Source organism: Carettochelys insculpta, chromosome 1, assembly GCF_033958435.1.
Source record: "Carettochelys insculpta isolate YL-2023 chromosome 1, ASM3395843v1, whole genome shotgun sequence".
NCBI classification, from domain to species: Eukaryota; Metazoa; Chordata; order Testudines; family Carettochelyidae; genus Carettochelys; species Carettochelys insculpta.
In genome coordinates, this window is record NC_134137.1 from 301,629,909 (window position 1) to 301,653,101 (window position 23,193).

The 23,193-nt window shown below is 39.9% G+C and overlaps 1 protein-coding gene across 2 annotated transcripts in view; it reads right to left on the reverse strand.

The window, feature by feature from the left end:
* TMTC2 (transmembrane O-mannosyltransferase targeting cadherins 2) overlaps window positions 1–23,193 on the reverse strand; it is a 383,570-nt gene that overhangs the window by 149,814 nt on the left and 210,563 nt on the right. For both annotated transcript variants that reach the window (XM_075012210.1, XM_075012200.1), the window contains one exon: window positions 22,313–23,141. In XM_075012210.1, coding sequence (XP_074868311.1) covers window positions 22,313–23,141 — 829 coding nt within the window. The remainder of the gene's footprint in view (window positions 1–22,312; window positions 23,142–23,193) is intronic.

Genomic DNA, 23,193 nt, shown 5'->3' on the forward strand with positions numbered 1-23,193 from the left:
CTGCTGTGAAGAGGCCATGAGCACACAGAAGCCACAAATGAGTGATTTCTAAGGCAGACTTTCTTCGGGATACTAATAATTGCTATACTATATATAAGTGCTGCATATTAACCTTGCTAGTGCCCTTCAAAGCAGCAAAAGCAACAATTTTTTCTGTTAATTTTGACATCTGTACACTCACCCCTCATTAAATGAGGACTTTATTTACAAGTACTCGCTTAAATGAGGGACACATATACTTACCTTTTGTTCACTGGATGACTGAACTTCCCCCTCTAATACGACCCTTTCCCCTTCCTGCAGCTCCAATCTGCCTCACCCTGACCACCCTCCCCACCGGCCCCATAGACCTTAACCACTGCAACTTAAACTTCCTGCCAGCCCTGCGCACCCAAACCACCGCAACCTAACCCCTGCCAGCCCCACGCACCCATACCACTGCAACCTACACCCCGCCCCCACCAGCCCAACAGACCCAACCTGCAGCAGCCTGAACCCCTCCCCTCTCCCCCTGTGGACCCAACCCACCACCACATTTTAACCCTCCCTCCCACTCACGTCCCCAAACTGCCCCCAGCCTTTTACCCTCCCTAACTGCCCCCAACCCAAGGTTCTCTCACCTTTCAAAAGCAGCACCACCTGCTGCCACTCCTTACCCAAGTTAGGAGCACTTGGAATCTGAGACTTTCACACATACTTTAATGAGAATTTAATGTCCCTCTTACGAGTTTTCGCCTACAAGCGGAAAGTTGGGAATCAATTGGACTCGTATGGCGAGGGATGAGTGTACAGCATTTATACTACAACACGAATTTTTACTAGGGAAAGGGCATCTGCTCTTCTGCGACTTGTCATATACTGATAGTCTCTCAATGGTGATGCTGTCACAGATTCTCCTTTTCATAAAAGGCAGGTGTTGTGGGAATCTTCTCTTTACTCCACAGAGGGCTGAACACGGATTGCTCAGAAGCTTAGGCATTAGTACAGATTTCTGAACAGCAATCAGCAATGCTCCTTGGTGTAGTGTGCCTAGGCCATGCTGGATCAGGAAGGGGAAAACCATGCCAGAAAGTTACATTTTACTTTTCTCATTTCACAGCTATTAGACCTCCAGCTTTATTAAGTAGTCATTGGAGCAGGGACTTGAATCAGTACTCCTCACATCCCAGATGAATGCCCTGACTACTTGTCTGTACTGAGTGAATGTGCCTCTTTTTCTCTAGGGCAATAACTATTTAATTATTTATGCCAAGTGTCACAGCTCTAAGAGAAGATACTGAGCAAGACCCATCTCAAAACAGCCTGGGGGTGGAGTTTTCTCTGTGCTTTTACCAGACCTTCCTTTCCTCACAAAAGTTTTATCAACACCAGCAAATTTCCACACAAAAGTTTCAATTTTCATGATCAGCATTTTCCAAAACAACCAACCAGTACTATCCATATGAGGTATGTTACTCTGCTTATATATAATCCCACTTGAATTCTTTAAAAAAGTATGAGAAATGTATCTATGTTGCTAGTGGTTACATGGCATGAGCTATTGTTAAAATAGTTTAACGGAATTATTTTTTTCTTTTCCTATATAGATATCTTTGACTATGTCTACACAGCAGCATTATTCCTACATAAGCTCTACTCCCTGTCCATACAGCTCCTATTCTGAAATACCTAATCTGAAACAGGCGCTATTCCTAGTGAAATGAGGTTTACCTATTTCAAAATAAGGTAACCACTATTTCGAATATCGGAGGGGTAGCCGTGTTAGTCTGGATCTGTAACAGCAACGAAGGGTCCTGTGGCACCTTATAGACTAACAGAAAAGTTTTGTGCATGAGCTTTCGTGAGCACAGACTCACTTCATCAGATTTCCATGACCAACATCTGATGAAGTGAGTCTGTTCTCACGAAAGCTCATGCTCAAAACTTTTCTGTTAGTCTATAAGGTGCCACAGGACCCTTCGTTGCTGTTACACTATTTCAAAGTTATTTTGAAATAGTGATAATGTTGTGTGGACACTTGCCTAGTTATTTCAAAACAGTAGCCACTATTGATGAACAGTGATCAGCAATGCTCCTTGGTGTAGTGTGCCCAGACAATGATGGATCAAAAAGTGGAAGAACATGCCAGAAAGTTACATTTTACTCTTCTTATTTTGCAGCTATTAGACCTCCAGCTTTATTAAGTAGTCATTGGAGCAGGGACTTGTATCTGTTATTTTTAATAGCAGCTACTATTTCAAAATAACTTTTCTGGGCAGACATACCCTTTGTTGCATAATACAAAATCTATTATTTTACATCTTACAGGAATGCAACAGAACCAAAAGAATCAATTGTTGACTCAGTAAGTAGTAGGCTTTCAAGTCAAATCTGAACTGATGCAGAAAAATGGCACTGAAGAGGAACACAGTAGCTGGGGAGATTAGCTTTTAGATAAGAAAACAAATATATTTCAAAAGCATTTGGGAACTTTAGAAACCTCATGGCAGGTTTTGTAAAAATGCACGACACCTTTTAATCCTGGCTCATGAAAGTGGAACAAAAATCCCCCTTGCAGTTGTAACTGGATGTGTTCTTCTTCCTGTCCTAAAGTATTGCTGCTGTGCACTATGAAACAGTCAGCCTGTCTAGTTCCAGAGGAGACAGTGTTTCAGTTATAGATAGCATTATTGGTTGGTACAGTATGCATATTGGTAAGTTAATAAAATGCTATGGGAAATAAAAGGGTCTCTAGTAAAAATCTCACCCCAGCTAGTAGTGACCAAGATTTAGCATCATCCATCAGATTATTCAATGGCTTTTCTGAAATGAGCTGTTTCCATCCAGTTCTTAGTAGAATGCAATGAACAGTATAAAAACATATCAAGAGTTACTACATGCGTAAAGGGCTCAAGCAGCACTTCCCCAGTCTGTGGTGGGGGTAGGGGAGGAGGGCACAGCCCTAAAACCACTACCCCAGAGGGTGGAAGAGAAGTGGCCAGAACCTTAGCCCCACCTTCTTGAGGAAGAGGTCAGAGCTGAGGTGAGGGTGGAGTTCGGGCTTCAACCCCAGGTCCCACCAGGTCTAATGCTGGCCCTGGCAATCCCATTAAATTGGTTGCTACTCTTTTTGGAGTCCTAATCCATAGTTTTGAGACATAGAGCATTCACAAGTCTTTTCGTGGGCTCCAGGTCAGTGTTGGGAAACACAGGCAAGATAGCCTAGGGGCCCTCACATTGGCCCTTCCATGGCATCTCTCTTCTAAACATATAGTTTCGAGGGCTGTCAATTCTGCACCTCAGATAAGTACCAAATAAAATTAGAGAAGCTGAAAGAATAAAATACAAATACAAAAAAGTAAAATGTGATGAATTCTTAGAGCATGCTAGTCTAAAATTCCAGTCTGTCACCTTTTTACCACCAATACTTAACACATTTCATGCTGCACTACAAATTACAGTTGTACAGTATTAATAAATAAGATCTTAATTAAAGAGGTACGTGAGCACTTTGCACCCTGTGGCGGTATCAGCACAATGAAAAACATGACAGCTAAGGTACAGTAGGGTGAAAGCTTTGGTTACACTGTATTACATTTTGCCATTCATCTTCAATACTCTAGACTGAATATTTTCTGGTATTTTAAAAGAATGAAAAATGTCCTCTTTATCATCTTTCTGAAATAATCTCTTGAGGTTCAAAAACTACACTTCAACTCACATAGCCCAATAGAATATCGGCAGAAAATTATTTTACATGCTACAATGAAATTGGAGTTTGTGGACTAACGCTGATAGTATGTTAGGCATCCGCAAAGGTATAAACTGTTCTAGTCTGTAACCCATGCAGAAGGCATCACCATTTTCTCATCTGTACACTTCAATTATTCCTCAATAGATTGAATCTACACTCTTGTGAATGTTGTCTAATGGATAAGTAGGCTCTTGATTTTCAGTTTTTATTGTGTTTATTTTTCCTTGAATTTATTTGTATTTATTACACCACCACAAACAGGTCGACAAATTAATAATTTTGTGGGTAAATATCAGATTTTGGTGGATGGAGGGACCGGGGGAAAAGTAAATAAGATTAATGCTTTGAAAAATGGAGTTCATTGTGATTTGCTTCAGACCTAAAATAGTACACAAAACACAATGCTACCTATGAGTTTAAGAAAATGTATCTCTGATCCTCAAATTAAACTTTTCATTTGAATCAATAGTGTACTGTTAACTTGGAACTATTAACCTATAAATATTTACCTTTAAAAAAATGGGACACCCCATACACTCATCTTCACCCTTCTCTCCTGTTTTTAGTTTAACTTCCACATACTTCATGTTCAGAAACACATTCTTACATGGATTTTTGTTTTCTTCTCATCTAAGTTTGTTAGATCTTTAAACTGTTATCTGCTAACAGCACGGAATGTGTACATGATTGGTGTGATACTCATTAGGACATTTGTATGCTCCTGCATTTCAGAGCTGATGTGCATTCCTGGTTTTTGTGTGTATCTTCTAGGTTACATAGTCTTACTTCAACAGGTGTGTAGGTACTGTTGTAGCACACCTCATGCAACATGTTGTACTTTCCTAAGAAAACAAATTATTTGTACATATTTAAACAATATCAACGTAGGGTGAAAAATCAGAAAAATACTACTTTTTATAAGAACCCAAGATTTTTTCTAAAAAAATTGGTTTAAACTGAAAAGGGGATTTACAGATACAGGACTAGATTGTAAATCAGAAGACCTATATTTTATTTCCAATTTTGCTACTGACCTGCTTTGTGATTTTAGTAAGTTACATGCACTGTCTGTAGCCTCATTTCTCTTTACAGCCTTTGTTTCTTGCTATAGTGATTCTTAGCTTTTTTAGTTGGGGGTTGGTTCTGGCTATGTGTTGGTATAATGCCTACCAGAACAGGGCCTCCAGAGATTACTGAAATACATCAAGGCCATACCTACATGGCCCAGAGCACACGGATGTTGCCAGCAGCACTATGCTAATGAGGTGTCTAGAAACTGCATATGGTTTCCCATTTGCTTAGCTGTGAGAGATTTCACTCTGTCCACGCAGCCTCTTTACTACCAGCACCTGCTCTATTGAGAGCAAACTCTCACAAGGCTATGCTAATTAGCAGCTCAAGTATGCAAATAGAAAACTATGAAATTTCTAGAAACCTCATTAGCATATGTTATGTTCCGAGGCTGTGTAAACATGGCCTGTATCTATCTGCCTCTCTATCCATCTAGCTATATGTTATAATTATGGCCTATGATGACGTGGAGATGGACAATCTTTCTGAAATAGAAGAGAAGGTTAAAGGAATATTAGTGACAAGTATATATAGTACTGAAACATGAGGTCCAAAAACCCTCATCTAGTTATAGATTGGTCCTTTATTTCAGATAGTAACATGAATCACCTCAGTGCCTGCACCTCTGTTATCCGTCTAGATACCTATGTTGCTCTAATAGCTGCTGGATGAGCATCCCCCTGGCTCAGAGGGGGCCAGAGCAGTATGCATTAAGAAAAGACATAGTAGAAGTTCACAAGTCTCTGGGGAGTGTTCCCTCTGTTGCAGCTTGACAAAGTTTTGAGCACATGTGTGTACAAAAGAGACACAACTACACTGCAGATTTATTTTGGGGACATGTAAACCATATGGCCCCACAGCCTGGGTATAAATAGCAATGTAACGAAACAAAAAAGCAGTCCAGTAGCACTTTAAAGACTAACAAAATAATTTATTAGGTGAGCTTTCGTGGGACTGACCACTTCTTCAGATCGTAGCCATACCAGAAAAAGACTCAATATTTAAGGCACAGTCTGGCATGGCTACGATCTGAAGAAGTGGGTCTGTCCCATGAAAGCTCATCACCTAATAAAATTATTTTGTTAGTCTTTAAAGTGCTACTGGACTGCTTTTTTGCTCTGATAGTATATAGACTAGCACAGCTATCTCTGTTACCATTCAGCAATATTACAGTGTGGCATGGTTTGGATGGCTAGAGAAAAACATGACTGAGCCCTATGGATATATACTCAGGTAAGTACTCCGTATAACTCTCTTATCCTCCCTAGCAGGAACAAGTGGAGCACTGTGTAGATGTAGCTGAGATCAGTGCGTCCTTAGATTTAGGCTCCCACCCATTAGGAAAAACCACAGGGAAGAGTGACTATTTCCAAGGCCTATGGAATCTAATGTGGGGTGACATGAATGCTGGATCCCAAGTAAGCATTCTCTGTGCAGAAAGGAGAGAACACTGCACTAATTAAACTGTTCAAAATCTATATATTTTTTCTTTTTAATTGAAAGGTTAGATTCTTCAGAAAATAGTAAGGTATGCTTGAAAAGGAAGGACCACCACTTGATAAAGGAGAATGGATTTTTCAAGCCTTGGCTTTAAGCACTCACAGTTTATTAGAACTAATTATTTAGTTCCAAAGAGAAAACTTATTGAATGAATACAAAGGTCAAAAAAAGTTCTCAACAGAAATGCATGAAGTCTTGAATTGTACTCTATTGAGTGAATGTGAGACAGGGAGTAACTATTGTTCCATATTTAAAATATTTTACATCATCCTTACCAACGATACCTCAACGGTGTTCTGAACATTAATGAGGTAGTGTTTGTAAAGCACTTTGAATATGAAAATGGATACTTAAGTGCTAAAGGTGATAACTTGGGGGTTTTAATATTTTTCAATTAACAATCTATTACCCAGAAGTAACACAGAACATTTCAGTCTCCCTTGGGTATTTCTGAGTTCCACAGAGTTCCAAATGCAAACAGCATTTGTCAAAATGAACTGTAAAATTATCCATAAAATGAATTACTATAATAGTTCTAAAAATATTTGTTAGTGTGTACATTCTGATCAACTTACCAGCACACATTGCTTACTTGCCAACAAAAACATTCTGTTTCTTATTTCTTAATGTGATAAATGAACCTCTTCTGTACACTCATAACTTTTTCATGTATTTTATGTACTGATTTTTCATATAAGCAAATATCTGTTAATGCTCAAATCCACGCTAATTCTGGTGACTCATCATCCTTGCAGCACCCATAACTTATATTTTCCTCCATTAAGGGTGCCATTTATATTGTTTGTTCAGTCCTTCACTGTTGATGTATTGGAAGACTTTGAGGCTGCCAGCCCAGAAGAATGGAAGAATACATGCAGCAAAGAGCCATCCACTGCTGTGTCAGCACGGTCGCTGAAGCCACAAAAGTATGTTGGAGGACTGATTCAGCTTTGTCTCTGTTTACAATCCAGATGCATAGTATTTATGCAGAGACATTTCTCACTCTGTTCCTCATGAGTGCCTAATATTCCCTCTTCTTTTTGTGTATTATATGTTACACTGGAAAGTCAACTTTTTTTCCCCCACAGCCTTTCTGAAGAGTAGCTTTTACCACCCAACCAAACTGAGTGGAGGCTATGAATATCCTACAAAATGGGATTACTGTGCAGCCACACCAGTTTGTTCATTTCAGCTGAGACTCTGGAACATTTAGGCTGTGTCTACATGACTACTCTCCTTCGAAGGAAGGATGGTAATTAGGGTGTTGGGAGTTTACTAATGAAGTGCTGACGTGCATAGGCAGCACTTCATTAGGCAAATTCCCCCGCACGGCAACTTCAAAGTTTTAAACTTCAAAGTACCAGCACGCGTCTAGCTGTGGCTCACCCGCTGGTACTACGCAGTGTCGGGGCAACTTCGAAGTCCCCTTACTCCTCAAAATTCTGGGATATCTCTTCTTGTGATATGGAGGAGTAAGGGGACTTCAAAGTTACCTTGGCTCTTTGAAGTAGTGGCAGGTGCGCCATGGCTAGATGCATGCTGGTACTTCGAAGTTTAAAACTTTGAAGTTGCCGTGGGGGGTGGGGGAGGGCGGAATTTGCTTAATGAAGTGCTGCTTATGCACAGCAGCACTTTATTAGTAAACTCCCAACACCCTAATTACCATCCTTCCTTCGTAGGAGGGTGATAGTGTAGACAAGCCCTTACTCAGTCTAGAAGGCATTTACTCACTTAAGAAGCCTCACCGGTTTTAATGGAGCTAAGCAGATGAATATATATGCTATTGTGTGACTAAGGTTTCCTTGCAGTAGCAGAATGACTGAAGTAATTGTCAGCCCTCAGCACTGCTAGGACCATGCGCTGTTCCCCACCCCAAACCTGCTCCCTCCAAGGCATGTGCTGCGCTGCCATGGCAATTCAAAGGGGCCCAGAGCTCCAGCCCTCTGAAAGGCTAGGCCCAAGAGCAACTGCCCACCTGAGGAGGCGCCGTTCCCCCACCCTCCCACCCACACGCTGTCGACAGGCCTGCTTAACAGTAAATATCACAAGAAGAGAGTTTTCACTGGGCATCATTAAAGGAAAACACAGCTACACAACTGGGACACAGTAAAAGCCTGATTACCCTGCATTCAGATAACTGGCACATTTGGTTAACCAGAATGCCCATCTGGGGCTGGGTCCTGTGTGGTCAGCCTCCCACTGCCATGCCTGCGGGGAGGGAGCTGTACAGCAGGGCTGGCTGTCCATTGCCTGGGCTGGGGTGGCGCTAAAGTGGGGCCAGCTGCTGGCCCCAGCTCTAATAACTGGCACATTTTATTATCCAGCATCCCTGGTTCCTGGGGATGCTGGACAACATAGTTTGTACTGTACTCAAAAATCTGTTCATCTCCACTGCATGGTCTTTTTTTATGATGGGGGTTTAATTGAAAAGACAGAATTTGAGTACCAGGAATTCTTACCTCTGAGTACCGTGAGGACAACGGCCTTCATTCTGTTCTCTAGGAGAACAGTGAGGACCAGTTGAACCTCTGATTGTCTTTTAAGATGCTCTGACTCATTCTCATGGTATTCCTATGTTATATACAGACAGTCAATGCCAAAACAAATTATTCAAAAGGACAAAAACTTTAACTTTACAGTAGGTATTACTAGAAAATAGTTAGCTCCAGTAGTCGCCTTATTATTTCACATTAGAAAAAAATACATCCTGTGTGATAATGTGGTTGGATTTGGTCAATAAGTATCCAGGGTTTTAACTAAAATAGGAAAGAAGAATTCCGGCCAAGAAAAATGTCAAATTATCTATCTCGGCTTTTTGTCTACAGTGAATATGAAAGCTAAAATAAATGACAGCTCCAATCTTGCAGACCTATGCTCAGAGATCTAAAAGAAAAAAGTGTCAAAAAGCCAGTTAAGCCAAAGGACTTCTTCACATTCCCCCTACATCCATGTAAGACTGAAAAACCTGCCCTGTATTGCACTTAATTTTGTAAAGTTAAAAATCATTTACAATGAAAAAATTGGGAAATACTTTATAGGCAAATACTGCAATTACATCAATCATTCCATTTTTCCCTTGGTGCTGCGTGGAAAGGGAGGAGTTAGTGTCTTACTGAGGTAGGAAGAAAGGCAAATGGAAAGCCACTTAAAGACAGAATCTGAAAATCATCTATGCTAATCTGCTTTTACACCTTCTGGCAGTGGGTGTAAATTACTGTTATATCCATTTTACAAATCGTTTGCACTGTCAGAGCAGTAGAAAGGGGCCCTAGCGCACATAAGAATGAGTCCCACTAAAAGTCTGGAATGGAAAAATGCAGGCATTCATTGCACACTGTGTAACAGTAAGTAAAAGAAAGCTCTCTCATGGGTAATGTATAAAAAGTAGAGTTAGAAGTGCTCTTGAAATGATTAGATCTAACATACTTGTTTAAATAAGGACAAATCAGAACACTCTTCTTTTTCCTTTCATTATTATTGAGTCATCACCTCTGAAAAAAGGCAGCTATGCAAGATACTTAATACAGATCTAGATCCCTTATATTAAGAACTTATTTTTGATCTGTTAAATTGGGGTTTTATGAAGAACCAGCTTTCTGTCTCTTCTGAAAAACATCAACCTGTCTCTGTACTTAGGTGACTGCAGTGAACAGTTGTTTATGATTGGAATTCAAGCTGAACTAGCAACACCAAGAAAAAAATTCTATATATATAGATATCACTGAATTACTTTTATATTCTGCAAATAAGTGGCAGTGTTTCATAAAGCAGTCTTCTTTTTTTTTTTTTTGATTAGGATATCCAAAGAAACCTATGCACTTAAGTATACTGGGTGATTAAAGATAGATTTTGCTGTCCTTGTCATGGTTCATTCATTGAAAGTGAATTTGGTTCTTATCCAGAGGGGGAAAAGAGTGTACTCATTCCCAAGCTTACAAATTTATAAATGATGAATATTAGGCTTTCTAGTATTCTTTTGAAAGAGAAACAGCTATCCAGCAGTGAGTTAGCTTCAAAAGAAATGACAGAACTACTAAAGAACTCAGAGAACACTGACATTGGGGAATAAATTTCTCTTTCAGTTGAAGAGCAAGCTACTTCCCTTCTACTTCCCAACATAAATTAACATACCCAGACTTACTGGATGCGTATAGTTCTCCCACAAATAACTCGTTAGTGTTCATTGCCTCCATACCCATCTACTATTCAGGGCAATGGCACTGTCTGCTTACAGACCCTTGAACTGTTTTGTGAAGGTAGTAATTTTATTTAACCTTCAGAGAATTCTATGGTTCAGACTGACTGGGATGAGCTCTTTCTTTTTAAAGCAGTTATGTCCTACATGATTGATGGACAGGCAACGAGTTTTCACTTTATTTCAAGAATTCTAATTTAAGTATTCCTTACAGTGTCTGCCCTTTAAAATTTGCCAAATTTTCCTTAGATGAACACATACATTTACCTCAGTAATTTTTAGTGCAATTCATACTATTAGAAGAGGAAAGATTGATGTAGCTATGTGTGGCTATTATTAATTCATACATTCTAAGGCCAGGACGAACCATTATGCTAATGTAGTCTAGCCCTCTGCATAACACTGGTTATAAGTTATCTTGTTAAAATACACAGTGGTTCCCCCTTAAACCCTTGCTTTAGATAAGTTAACTTTAATATTGGCAGTATTTTCTTCATAGAAGTTATTGGAGGGAATATTGCCAGTTGTTGGAAACATTTTGTAACTGATAAAAGTATTTTGTTCTCCTTCCCCCACTAACTTTATGGTCAAAATAGCAGACCAATTTTTGAACAAACTTTAAAAAATAAACCTCAGAGCTAAAGAAAGGAAAAATTCATCCTTAAAGGGAACTATTGAGTGGTACAAGCAATTGGAAAGAGTAGATTATGACAGGAAGTGTTAGGCAAGTTTTTCTATACGGGTTCCACCTATATGCTTTTTAAAAAGCAAAGGAAAACTAGCATCACCCCAGCAACTGTACTTTTATGTTTTGTCCCTGTTTCCGCTTTTCACATGTCACCTATTCTGTTTGTTTATACTATAATCTCTCTGATGCAAGGGGCTATGTATATACAACACCTTGCTTCAGTTCTGACTGGTGTCTCCAGGCCTTACTAAGAATATACATTTATTTAACGATGAAATAGCCTTGTCTGTTTACCTAATGCATTGTGTGTGGCTGATCACTGTAGATTAATAATACTTAGCCATTGTGTTTTATGCAATATTGAATTCCGCCTCATTGAGGCTTACATATAGTTTTAATTATACCTTTGATATAATAGTAATTAAGGAAAATATTTTTGCGGTTTTAGAGCAGAAGAATTGATAGTTCAGAGATTAACTGACTCAACCAACCCCATGAAATGAGGCATTGGCAAAACTATGCTTCGAACACAGGAATCCCTGGCTCCCAGCACTAAACTCAGACAAGGGGAAATATGCTAAGCATTAAGGTATGTAAAATTTCTTAGAGGTGTTCTTTCATATTTCATACATGTGTGGAAATCATTAACCAAATTTATTGTCTGTATTAAACCTTAATTTTTATGGGAATCATTCCCCGGTGCCTGAAATAGTGGTATTCAATTAATTTGTACTCAGTCTTAAGCCTTGCCTACACTTCTGTGATGTGCAGGGTATGTGTAGCTACACACCACAGTGTGAGGAAGACTGTGTCCACATTGCTGTGCATAGCTACCTGGGGCACCAAAAGGTTCTTGCAAAGGAGAGGCAATAGAAAAAGGCTTTGCCAGTGGAAGCCACTCCCCCGGCTTCTTCTCCACCAGATCCTTTTCCTGTTGCTGAAGCTCTTACCTCAGCAGGGAAAAACTACAGCAACAGAGAGCTCCCTGAGTCTCTGCTCCCAGCCCCCCGCCACTTCTCCACTTTCCCTGCACCCAGGAAAGGCTCTAGCAGTGAACTATGGTTAAAAGAGGTACATACCCCTAAGGTTCTGGTACTTCTGCATTCTATATGCCTAATTAGTGCCTCAGTGCTGTTTATACCTGTGCTAAGTGGAAATGCTGGGGCTGCACTCTACATATTGCCGTAAGTGTAGATATACCTTTGAAGTGCTGTCATTATTGCTGAGTGTAAAGGAACTATCAGAGGAAAGAACAGAACTACTGATGCCATGGTAGATAGAGGAGTTAACATTTTTTAATAGTAAGCCAGACATATGGAGAATGATAAATTGTGCAATATTAATACGTACAAAATGAGCAAAGTGTGTTGCAAATGCCCATGATATGAAAGTGCCATTTGGTTGCCAACTCAAACACACTACACTATGCTGCAGTTCTTTGGGAATGCAAACAGAATGTGTGGTATGCAACAAGCCTTGTTTGTCACAGAGTAAACACTCAGGACCATAAGCTATTGAAAACAAAGCCCCAGAGCTGCTTCAAGAGAGTCCTACACCATGGCTGGCAAAGTTTCAATTGTTAACAGTGGCTCTGTCTATTCCAGGAGAAAGACTCCTTGCTGAAAACTACTGTCCGCAGTGGGCCTCGTCCTTTTCTTCAGTTGACTAGCGGGGCAAAATTTCATTGCTGTACCCAATCTGGGGGTTGGTTCATTGTTTCCCTTCACAGGAATCCTAGTTGCTTTGCAGTACTCATAACTGAGACAACATTTTTTACTGAATCAGTGTGTATTGAATATGCAGGAAAGGAACACACTGGTGACAAAAATTGTCAGCCCCTGGTCATCGCCCTACATAGATAAGGCCAATGAGAAGAAACTGTGAGAGAAGAGGGAAACAACTTGTGGTATTCATGGGCACCAGATTTGTCCAAAGAATAGATGCAGTATCAACTCAAAATGGAGCTTAAACATGAATTTTGAAGGAATCAGTTTAAGGATCCATATATTGTCTCAAAATAAAAACAGATATTGGGGGGAGTTGTTTGTTCATAATGCCTATTAAAACAATTTTTAACAAAAACATTCTCCCAATGTGTTTGTAATGGGAAACTAAAGGCAAATGTAACTTTACAGATTGTGCAGCATCTGGATAACTATAAATTAAACCTGCTGTTTAAAAAATACTGAGGTTCACAAGCTTTCATTGTTCAAAGAGAGGAGAGCAAAAAAGGAACAAATGATGCAAAATAAGATGAGTTCTAAAGTAAGATCCTAAGGATACTATCTGCTTTAAAAGATATGTGAGTAAGTTAAAAAGGTAACTAACCACAAATGGGTTTTAAAAATATGGATATAATCATGCAAATACATTTTCCCGTGAATGTGAAAAACAAAAAAAATCCCGCAAACCATTAAATTATCAAACAACCATTGTACTTAGCTGTGCCATTGATCTGCTTTGCATATTTAGATCTTGACATTTTATTTTGCTCCTCCATATCAGCTCAAAGCCATAAAAGGCAAACTTCTTTTAAAAAACAAACAAACAATCAAAAACAAAAACCAGTTGTAAAGAAAGTTAGAAATAGGTCAAAAATGACCAAAGCTGGATAGTATTTTAGCAAAGGATGACAAATTCAAAATCCAAAAATAATTGGGTTAGTTTTAAAACCTTCCTTCAGGCATGAATATAATGACAAGTGACTCATTCTGCTGAAAAAAAGACTATGCTGTCCAGAGAAGAAAATTTCTTTAACTCTTTCAGTTTTGTGTCCTTAAAAGTTTTCTTACTGCCTGATGGAACGACAAGGCAACCTCTAAAAGATCCAGACTTGAAGGAAGAGGACAAAAGAATAGTTAAGGCTTTGACTTTCTATGCCCAGTAACTGGAGCAAACATTTTATGGCCCTACTGCTGGCTATACTCCCATTTTTACTGATTCACAGAACAACATAAGAGCCCATATGCCAGTGGATGTAAACAACAACACTAGTTCTAAGTCAAGGATGCCCTGATTCAGGAAAGAATTTTAGCATATATTAAATTCCCATTGAATCCAGTGGGATTTAAGCACATGCTGTTCCATGGAGATCAATAAGCTTTATTCACATGCTTTACTGTAAGCACTAGCTTAAGTGCTTTCTAAAATAGCAGCTTGGTCAACTGGCTCTAACAAGTTAAGAACATTGCACAGTCAATCTGGGGAAGTCATTGCCAGAGGATGTAGCGAGGAGCAGGGCTTTATCAGGGTTCAAAAAAGAACTGGATCTAACCTCCATGAATTTATCTATCAATGGCTATTAGCCAGGATGGGTAGGAATGGTGTCCCTAATCTCTGTTGGAGGCTGGAAATGGATGATAGGATGATAATCATTTGATGATTACCCATTCTGCTCACTCCTTCTGGGGCATTGGCCACCGCCAAAAGACAGGATACTGGGCTAGATGAATTTTTGGTCTGACCCAGTATGGTCATTCTTATGTTCTAAGGAGTTGCAACAACCACCATAGAATACTGGCATTGAAAGGAATCTCAAAAGGTCATCAAGTTGAGTCCCCTGCACTCCTGGCAGGATTGAGCACCATCTAGGCCATCACTGGCAATGTTTTTGTCTAATCTACTCTTAAAAATCTCCAGGGATAGGAGAGTCCACAACCTCCCTATGCAATTTATTCCAGTGCTTAACCACTCTGATAGGAAGTTTTTCCTTACGCCCAACTGTAGCCAGACAGAACCCCCCACTTTTTCTCTACTCCATCTTGTCTCTCCTGGGTGCTTCAGAGCACCAAAGGGTTAAAAAGAAACAGCTCAGCCCTGGAATGCCCGAGAGTGCAGATGTGCTTATCTCAGCCACAGTCTTGAAGCTTTGGAGCAAGAGACAATGGGCTAATAAACAGCTGGGCCTCGGACTGCCCTTGGTTAAGTACCATCTGTTGATTTGCCTACACAAACGTCCCAGACGGAGGAAAAAATCTCCGGTCCATAAAGAAAGAATGCACTAAAATTATCTCCACCCCACAGGTGTGAACCAGCCCTGTGAGAACCAGTGTCTTGAGATGAGTTAATTCAATTGGCACCCTTTTAGATAAGGAAGAAGCATGCGTGACCCAATGGGTATAAAGTAAGGGTCCGGTAGCCCCTCTAATTGACTTCCAATTACCTTTACCTGCCAGTCAGGAGGGTTGTTGCCGCCTGAGGTCCTCGCCATTTATTGCTTCTTCCCGAGGGATTGAGTGAAACGCTAGCCATGCCACGTTGGTAATGCAGGGGTGAGAATAAGACCTGTGAAGTGTATTGCTTTCCTTTTGTTTTCTTTGTGCACATTCAATAATAGATCTATGAATTGTTACATGCTAGCTATTGACAACTAAGGAACAAAGTGTAAACCTTGTAATCTTTGTAACAAAGTATAAATCTTGTAAGTTTGCAACAAAGTATATATCTTGTAATCTTGTAACCATAAGAGTTAAGTCTTCTTGGTCAATAAATAACTGGTTAAGCTGTAACCTGACTCTCCCTGTTACTGTGCAAGCCGAACACTAAACAAAGAACCCAGTTGCTTTTCAGCTGTAATTAGCCTGGTCAGTGGTAAGAGAGCACTGAGAGTTGAGTGCTGAGTCTTGCCGCCTCCACAGGACAGACTCTCTGGGGCACCCGTCAGCCACCCCTGGCTGCCCACTGCGAAGGGACTTTCTCGTCCTAGCAGTTAAAGACTCGGGTGTGGGAAGCTCTCAGTGCAACCGTTGGGGCACCCGTCAGCCTGCCCAGGCTGCCCGCTGCGAAGGGGCTCTCTGTTCTAGCAGTTAAAGACTCGGATAAAATAAGGGCATAAGTGGTACCTTACCCGACCATTGGCTAACACCAACTCAAACCTCCCTTGCTGCAATTTAAGCCCATTGCTTCTTGTCCTATCCTCAGAGGTTAAGGAACCGGTATTTTTTCCTCCTTCCTTCTTGTAAGAACCTTTTAGGTACTTGAAAACCAATATCATGTCTTCTCTCAGTCTTCTCTTTTCCAGACTAAGCAAATCTATTTTTTTTCCATCAACTCTGATTGGTCATGTTTTCTAGAACTTAGTTTTGTTGCTCTTCTCTGGTCCTTCTCTGATTTATCCTGAAATGGTGGCACCCAGAACTGGATACAGTACTCCACCTGGGGCCTGATCAGCACAGAGTAGAGTGGAAAAATTACTTCTCCTGTCTTGCGTATAACAGTCCTGTTAATATGTCCCAACATAATGTTTGTATTTTTTTTGTAACAGTGTCACACTGTTGACTCATTCAGCATGTGGTCCACAATGACCCCTAGATCCCTTTTTGCAATATTCCTTTCTAGAAAATTCATTTCTCATTTTGCATGTGTGAAACTGATTATTTCCTCCTCAGTAGGATACTCTATTTGTCCTTACTGAATTTCATCCTATTTACCTCAGACTTAGTTTATTCATAAGACAGTCATGTGAGACTGTAAGAAATGCATTACCAAAGTCTACACACACCCCATCTACCACTGCTCCCTTATCCACAAGGTTTATTATCCTATCAAAGACAGCTATCAGACTGGTTTGACATGATCTGCTCTTTGCAAATGCATGCTGTTTTTCATCATCTTACCATCTTCCAGATGCTTGCAAATGAATTCCCTTCATTATTTTCTCCATTATCTTTCCTAGTGAAGAAGTTATGCTGACTGGTCTCTAGTTTCCTGCATTGTCCTTATTTCCATTTTTGTAGATTGTCACTATATTTGCCTTTCTCTAGTCTTCTTGAATCTCTCCTGTCTTTCATCACTGTTTTAAAATAATAGATAATGGCTCAAATAACATCTCAATCAGCTTCTTGAGTATTCTAGATGCATTTCATCAGACTCTCCTACCAGACAATATCCAACTTTTCAAAGTAATTTTAACTTGTTTTTATTTTGGTGTTTTTTTTTTTTTTCTCTTCATTTTTACTTCTAAACCTACCTCATCTTCTCCCGGATTTACTATGCTTGGTGAAAAACAAACAAAAAGTCATTAAGCACCTCTTCAAATTTCCACATTTTTTGTTAATGTTTTTCCTTCTTCACTGAGTGATGGTTGTTCCCTATGCCTGGTTTTCCTCTTGCTTCTATTATATTTGTAGAATATCTTTTTGTTGCTCTTTATGCCTTTAGTTAGTATGAGTAATAATGTTTAGGTGTAAAGTTAAAAATGAGAGCAGACTCAGTAAACATAACCAAATGAAGAACTGATTCACTTTACAGCAAATACCCTACCCTCTTTCAAACACAATTATTTATGTACTATTCTGACATCACCTACTTCTCCAGGGGCATACATCTGAATATCCATATTAACTGGAACTGATAGCATTTCATGAAAAAAAAATCTGCTCCATGAAACCAGCTATTGGGATTACATAGTGAAACCAGAAACAACAAGATGACACAGTTAGTACAATTACCTTGTATGTAATTATAATTGTATATTAACTTGTATATTACCTTCAGAGTAATTGGTGCCATAGAAAGACAATTGTCAACTCTCAGCAGAACTGGTAAATACTATCAGGATGTTTAAAAATTAAAAAGGAAAATAGTTTCATTCAAGTGAGGGAAATAACTGCTTAAGAGTTAGATTTGTCATTAAGCTGAAGGTAGTCACTGAGACATTCCTCCTGATTGCTCCCTGCTGTTGACATGTATGCAGCCATTCCAAATCCATAAACTACTTTAACCAATCTTGTTCGTTTCCCTCTTGAGTCCTGACAAACTATAATGAGGCGAGACTCAGCTCATCTTAGGAGTTATTTAAAACACTAGTTATGCAAAAGCCATTGCTTATATCAAAATAGGAAATGAATAAATATACTAATTGATGCAGTTAAGTAATCCCAAAACCACACTTCAATTCCAGCAGCTAATGACTGGTAGAGACTGATGCCTGCAGGCAGGAGAGAGTGGTGGGAGGGCCACCCAGAGGAGCAGAGAAAAAACATGTGGGGGACCCCATTTAGCTATTACAATTTAGAATCATAGAGCTTGAAGGGACCTCAGGAGGTCATCTAGCCCAGCCCCCCCACTTCAAGCAGGATCAACCCCAATTAAGTCATCACAGCCAGGACCTTATTAAGTTGGGACTCAAAAAACTCTAGGGATGGAGAATCCACCACCTCTCTAGACAACACATTCCAGTGCTTCACCACCCCACTGGTGAAGTGGTTTTTCCTAATATCCAACCTACTGCTCTCCTAGGCACAGGGTAGGGGCACAAGGAGATAGGTGACTCATAGTAGCACTTAGGGGGTGCACTATGACTGGCAGCTGCCTGCTGCACACTGGGTCAAACATAACAGCCTGTGGGTATTATATGGCTTTAAGACAGCATTAGAAAATTCAGTTCACCTGATTCCCTTGGTGCATTTGGTGGTGGGAGAGAGAAGAGAATGGGGGAGACAAGTAGAAGAATGGACTATGTTTTTAGCTGTCTTTTCTTATAACATCCAAGAGGGAAAGCAGTATGGAACAACCATAAATGATGGTAGGGCACCTGCACCCTGAAAGATGTGCGCTTTCACACCCTTGCCCTAAGTCAGAATTCCACTTGCTTTGCAAGCACCTAACACAGCAACTGGAACACACAGACGAGTGCCAGAGGGAGGAAGAAGACAGAAGGCAGACACGTCACTGACATTCTCTTTCTTCAGTGCTGGGGAAAGGAAGCAGACTGAAAGATTGTCTCAAAACCCCATGATTTAGTAACATCAGTCTGCAGCAAAAGGCATTAATTAGCCCTCTCAGGGAGTGTCTTTTTAGTGATTCCTATTCCCTCGTTAGCCTGAGATATAACACAGCAGTCAGATGGTATGCACAGGATTTGGGGCCCAGGAGGAGGTGGTAGAATATTCTAGAAAAATATGTCCTTGCAAACCAAAGCTATAGGAGTTAGGGGAGCAATGCCAAGAGGAGAGTGGTGGTCCCATTGAAGGAATGGAGATCAAGTGGTGAGCAGTATCCTCCTTCCGACAGTCAGGAGAGAAAGAAGGGACTCCTCATCACCAATGCTACACTTTTTGTCTCTAAGTTTGTATATATATTTTGTCCGTATTAGTTTTACAAAAATAAAAATAAATAATATTTTATGTCAGTCATTTATTAAACAGGACAGATTTTGGATAGTTGATCACTTTGGTTTTTGAATTTTTGGGTTGGCAGTCCAGCCCAGTCTTCACTGCCTGAATATCATAAGAAACAGCAAACAAGTTAGAACAGTCCAAGACTGGGGCGGTCTAGCAATTTTTCAATAAAATGAACAGAGCTTGAGTGTTATGGTGTAGTTTTGGGGAGTTTTCAGCAAATGAGGTCATTATAATACAAGCAAAACAAGTACATATTCAGTACATGACTACTTTAGGGAGATTTACAATCAGTTCCACTATGTCTGTATCACTAAATTGGTGAACTGTTTCCTAGCATCTTCTACAGCATGTGAAAATTAAGTCAGCTTTTAAGGCTAGAAGCCATGTAGTCACATAGACTTATGCCTCAGAAAGTAAGTCCTGACCTGAACATACAGATCTTGCTCAAGCTAGTACACTAAAAATAGCTTGTGGAAGCTCAGGCTGGCCATCAGAGTGTGGATCAAAAGGTTTGGGAGGACTTGCACTGAGGCACTAAGCTTAAGCCACTGCCCATGCTGAAATGTCCCCACTGCTATATACGTGCATAGCTTGAGCAGAGCTGCCATGAGTCTGTTCAGGCCAGCAGACAAGCCTACAGCTGCAGTGTAGACATATGTCTGAAGCCCAGTATAAAGATGTATAGTGAAATTACCATATTTTCTCTTCTGGAAGAGAACAGCTTAACATACCATTTGTAGGCATCACTCCTACCCAGCTTCTCACTGGAATAACACTTAACAATGTCAAAGAAAACCCCAAAAGACAAACTAGTTCAAAATTAAGGGATAGTCACTACACAATTGCTGACACTTCGGCAATATCCCTTAAGGACAGAAATAATGAGAAATAAGAGCAACAAAAATCACGTTGGCAAATGTGGGCATATTCTTTCCTTTTAAAGGGAGACTGATATTTGTTGTGTATCTTATATTGACAACCAGCACCCTGGAATACATGTGTATTGCAAAGCGGGTTACATATTACCTGGCCATTCACCTATTTTCTTTACTTTGTTGCAGCTACAAGCCAGTGTTGCAAAATAAAGTTTAAAAAAAGGATGTGCTCATCATGCATGCTGTTAAAACAAAGTCACTTACCATAATACCTACTTTTATAACTTTCTATAGACTTGCCTCTGGGGTACAGAAATAAGAACAACACTTTAGAAAATTAAGTTACATGTAATTTAGCAGCCTTACCATTGTTTTCCAAGGCATTTAATCTGTAAATCATCCTGCTTTTATTCTTCCTCCTGGCCTTTCATTTGACACTGTTATCTGCATTTACCTTCGATTTCCATACCCCTAGACTATACTGTAACTTTATTATCTTTACCAAAGCATAGTTTGGTCAGTACCAACTACTGATTCAGCATCATGTGATGAGCTGCTGAGCAGAATACTCTAGAACTCAACTGAAGTGCAACAAGTTAAAAAATGTTAGTAAGGGTTTGTTCCCCCCCACCCCATAACAGTCAACAAAATCAATCAATTGGTCTCTTCAGTTCCATTGGCTTGTGCATAAAGCAGGCTTCTGGTGAGGTATAGCACTTTGCTATTGCTCAGATACTTGACATTTGTCTTTTAATGCAGTATTGTTGTAGTCATGTTGGTCCCTGGATATTAGAAAGAGAAAATGGGTGAAGTGATACATTGGACCAACTTCCATTGAAACAAAAATGCGGTCAAGTAGCACTTTAAAGACTAACTGAATAATTTATTAAGTGATCATTTTTGTGGGACTGACCCACTTCTTCAGACCATCAGTATCTGAAGAGGGCCTGTCCCACAAAAGCTCATCACCTAATTATTTTGTTAGTCTTTGAAGTGTTGCTTGACTGCTTTTTTGTTTTTATAGAATACAGACTAACACGGCTATCTATCATTATTCAACTTCCATTGGTGAGAGACACAAAGGCTATGTCTACAGTAGCCCAAAACTTGGAAATGGCCATGCAAATGGCCATTTCGAAGTTTACTAATGAAGTGCTGAAATACATATTCAGTGCTTCATTAGAATGCTGGCAACCACGACACTTCGAAAGCTGCTGTTAGGAATAAGGGGATTTCGAAGTTGCCAGGGTCCTTTCGTAAAGGACCCCTGTCTGGACGAGCTGTGTGGCACAAAGCTGTGTCAATTGCGAAGTGCTGCGGCCACCAGCATTCAAATGAGGCGCCGAATATGTATTTCGGCGCTTCATTAGTAAATCTCGAAATGGCCATTTGCATGGCCATTTTGAAGTTTTGGGCTAGTGTAGACACAGCCAATGTCTTTCAAACTTATTCAGAGCTGAAGTATTCTTTGTAAATGGAAATCTTATCTCTTTTACCAACAGAAGTTGATTCAATAAAAGATAGTATCTCATCCATATGGTCTCTTACTTTATATTTTAATACATTAACACACTAGGGAACTCGTGTCTGACTAAAACCCTGGATAGCATTTGAAGTATGGGCTACAGTCAACTGTCAATCTGAACACCACAAACCCAGGTTTGTTATGTTGTATCTGAGGTACCTACATCATTTGAAATTTTAAGTACAGCACTCCTTCACGTTCCCCTCAATTGTTTCTCCTGTTTGCTATTCATATCCAATAGGAAAGTCACTAAAAGAAGTTTATCAGGGAGAATATATGCCAGCTAATGAAATTACTGGGCAGCATCTGTAATGCTAATGCTTCATCTTTAATTCCAAAGAACAACATGTAGATCATTAAATAAAGTGTCTTCTTACCTTATATTTCTCCCCAATTGTCTGTATGTTAAAATCAAATATGTGATACCTAATCAGAATGCATACCTGTTTTGCCTTCCTTTTTCTGTGCCAATGTGCACATCTGTTACTGCACTTTATGTACATTTCTGAAATATATCTTCTCTAAACACAGATGATAAACCTATAAAAAAAGACAGACACAAACAGGCAGGGAAAAAACATTCACTATATGAAACACATTACCTTTAGCTGGGTTTACTTTTATCCCTGACCTATACAGCATCTCCTCATTCTGCCAGTCCCCATTCCTGACAACAGTCTTGAGTCCATAGAAAAGAATTAACGCAGCAGTGGCATAAAAAATCAAGTTCTTCAGAAAGCGCTTTTGGGCTTTGACATAAAGGGCCCTGGCACCCACTGTAATAAGCAGGCAGAAGCCCATACTAGGAATATACAGTACACGCTCTGCTATTACAAAGCCTACATAGAAAAATAGGTTTGTGGCAGGAACAAAGGGCACTATTAACATAGACAGAGACAGAAGTACAATGTTCTCAGTTGAAGGAAGCTGAGGTCTCTGGATTACATGTTTTTTTATTCCATTCTCTTCTTTTGATGAAAAGCTGGACTTCAGCTCCAAACTCTTGTACTCCATGTCTGAGTGGCAGCTATGCCCATTAGTATTCTGCTTGCCATTCATCACAGTTTTCCCATTGCATTCTTTTTTATTGCTGGGACTCTTCAAGCTAGAGTAGGCAAGGAGGAGGAGTCCAGCATAGAAGGCCACAGTGTGTAAATTCCTCCAGTCACTGGCTGTTTTAAGAAGAGGCACAGCATCCATGGACCAATCAAAGCTGAGGGTGTCTGGACAGAGCAACAGCCAGAGGTTCTTGGTTGGCAAATATAAAAAGGTCAGAGTGCGCGTAAAAAAACTGTCTGAATCAGCTGCTGGGTTGTCAGAGTTGGAAAAGCTTGGTGGCTTGTTGCCCATCCAGTACAAGCGGATACCCAGCAGAGCAGTCCCCCAGAAAGTCAATAAACCAATGCTGAAGAAAAGGGACAAATTCTTCCTCTGAAATAAAAAAAATAAAGAAAGATTCATCAATACAAATTAATGTCAGACT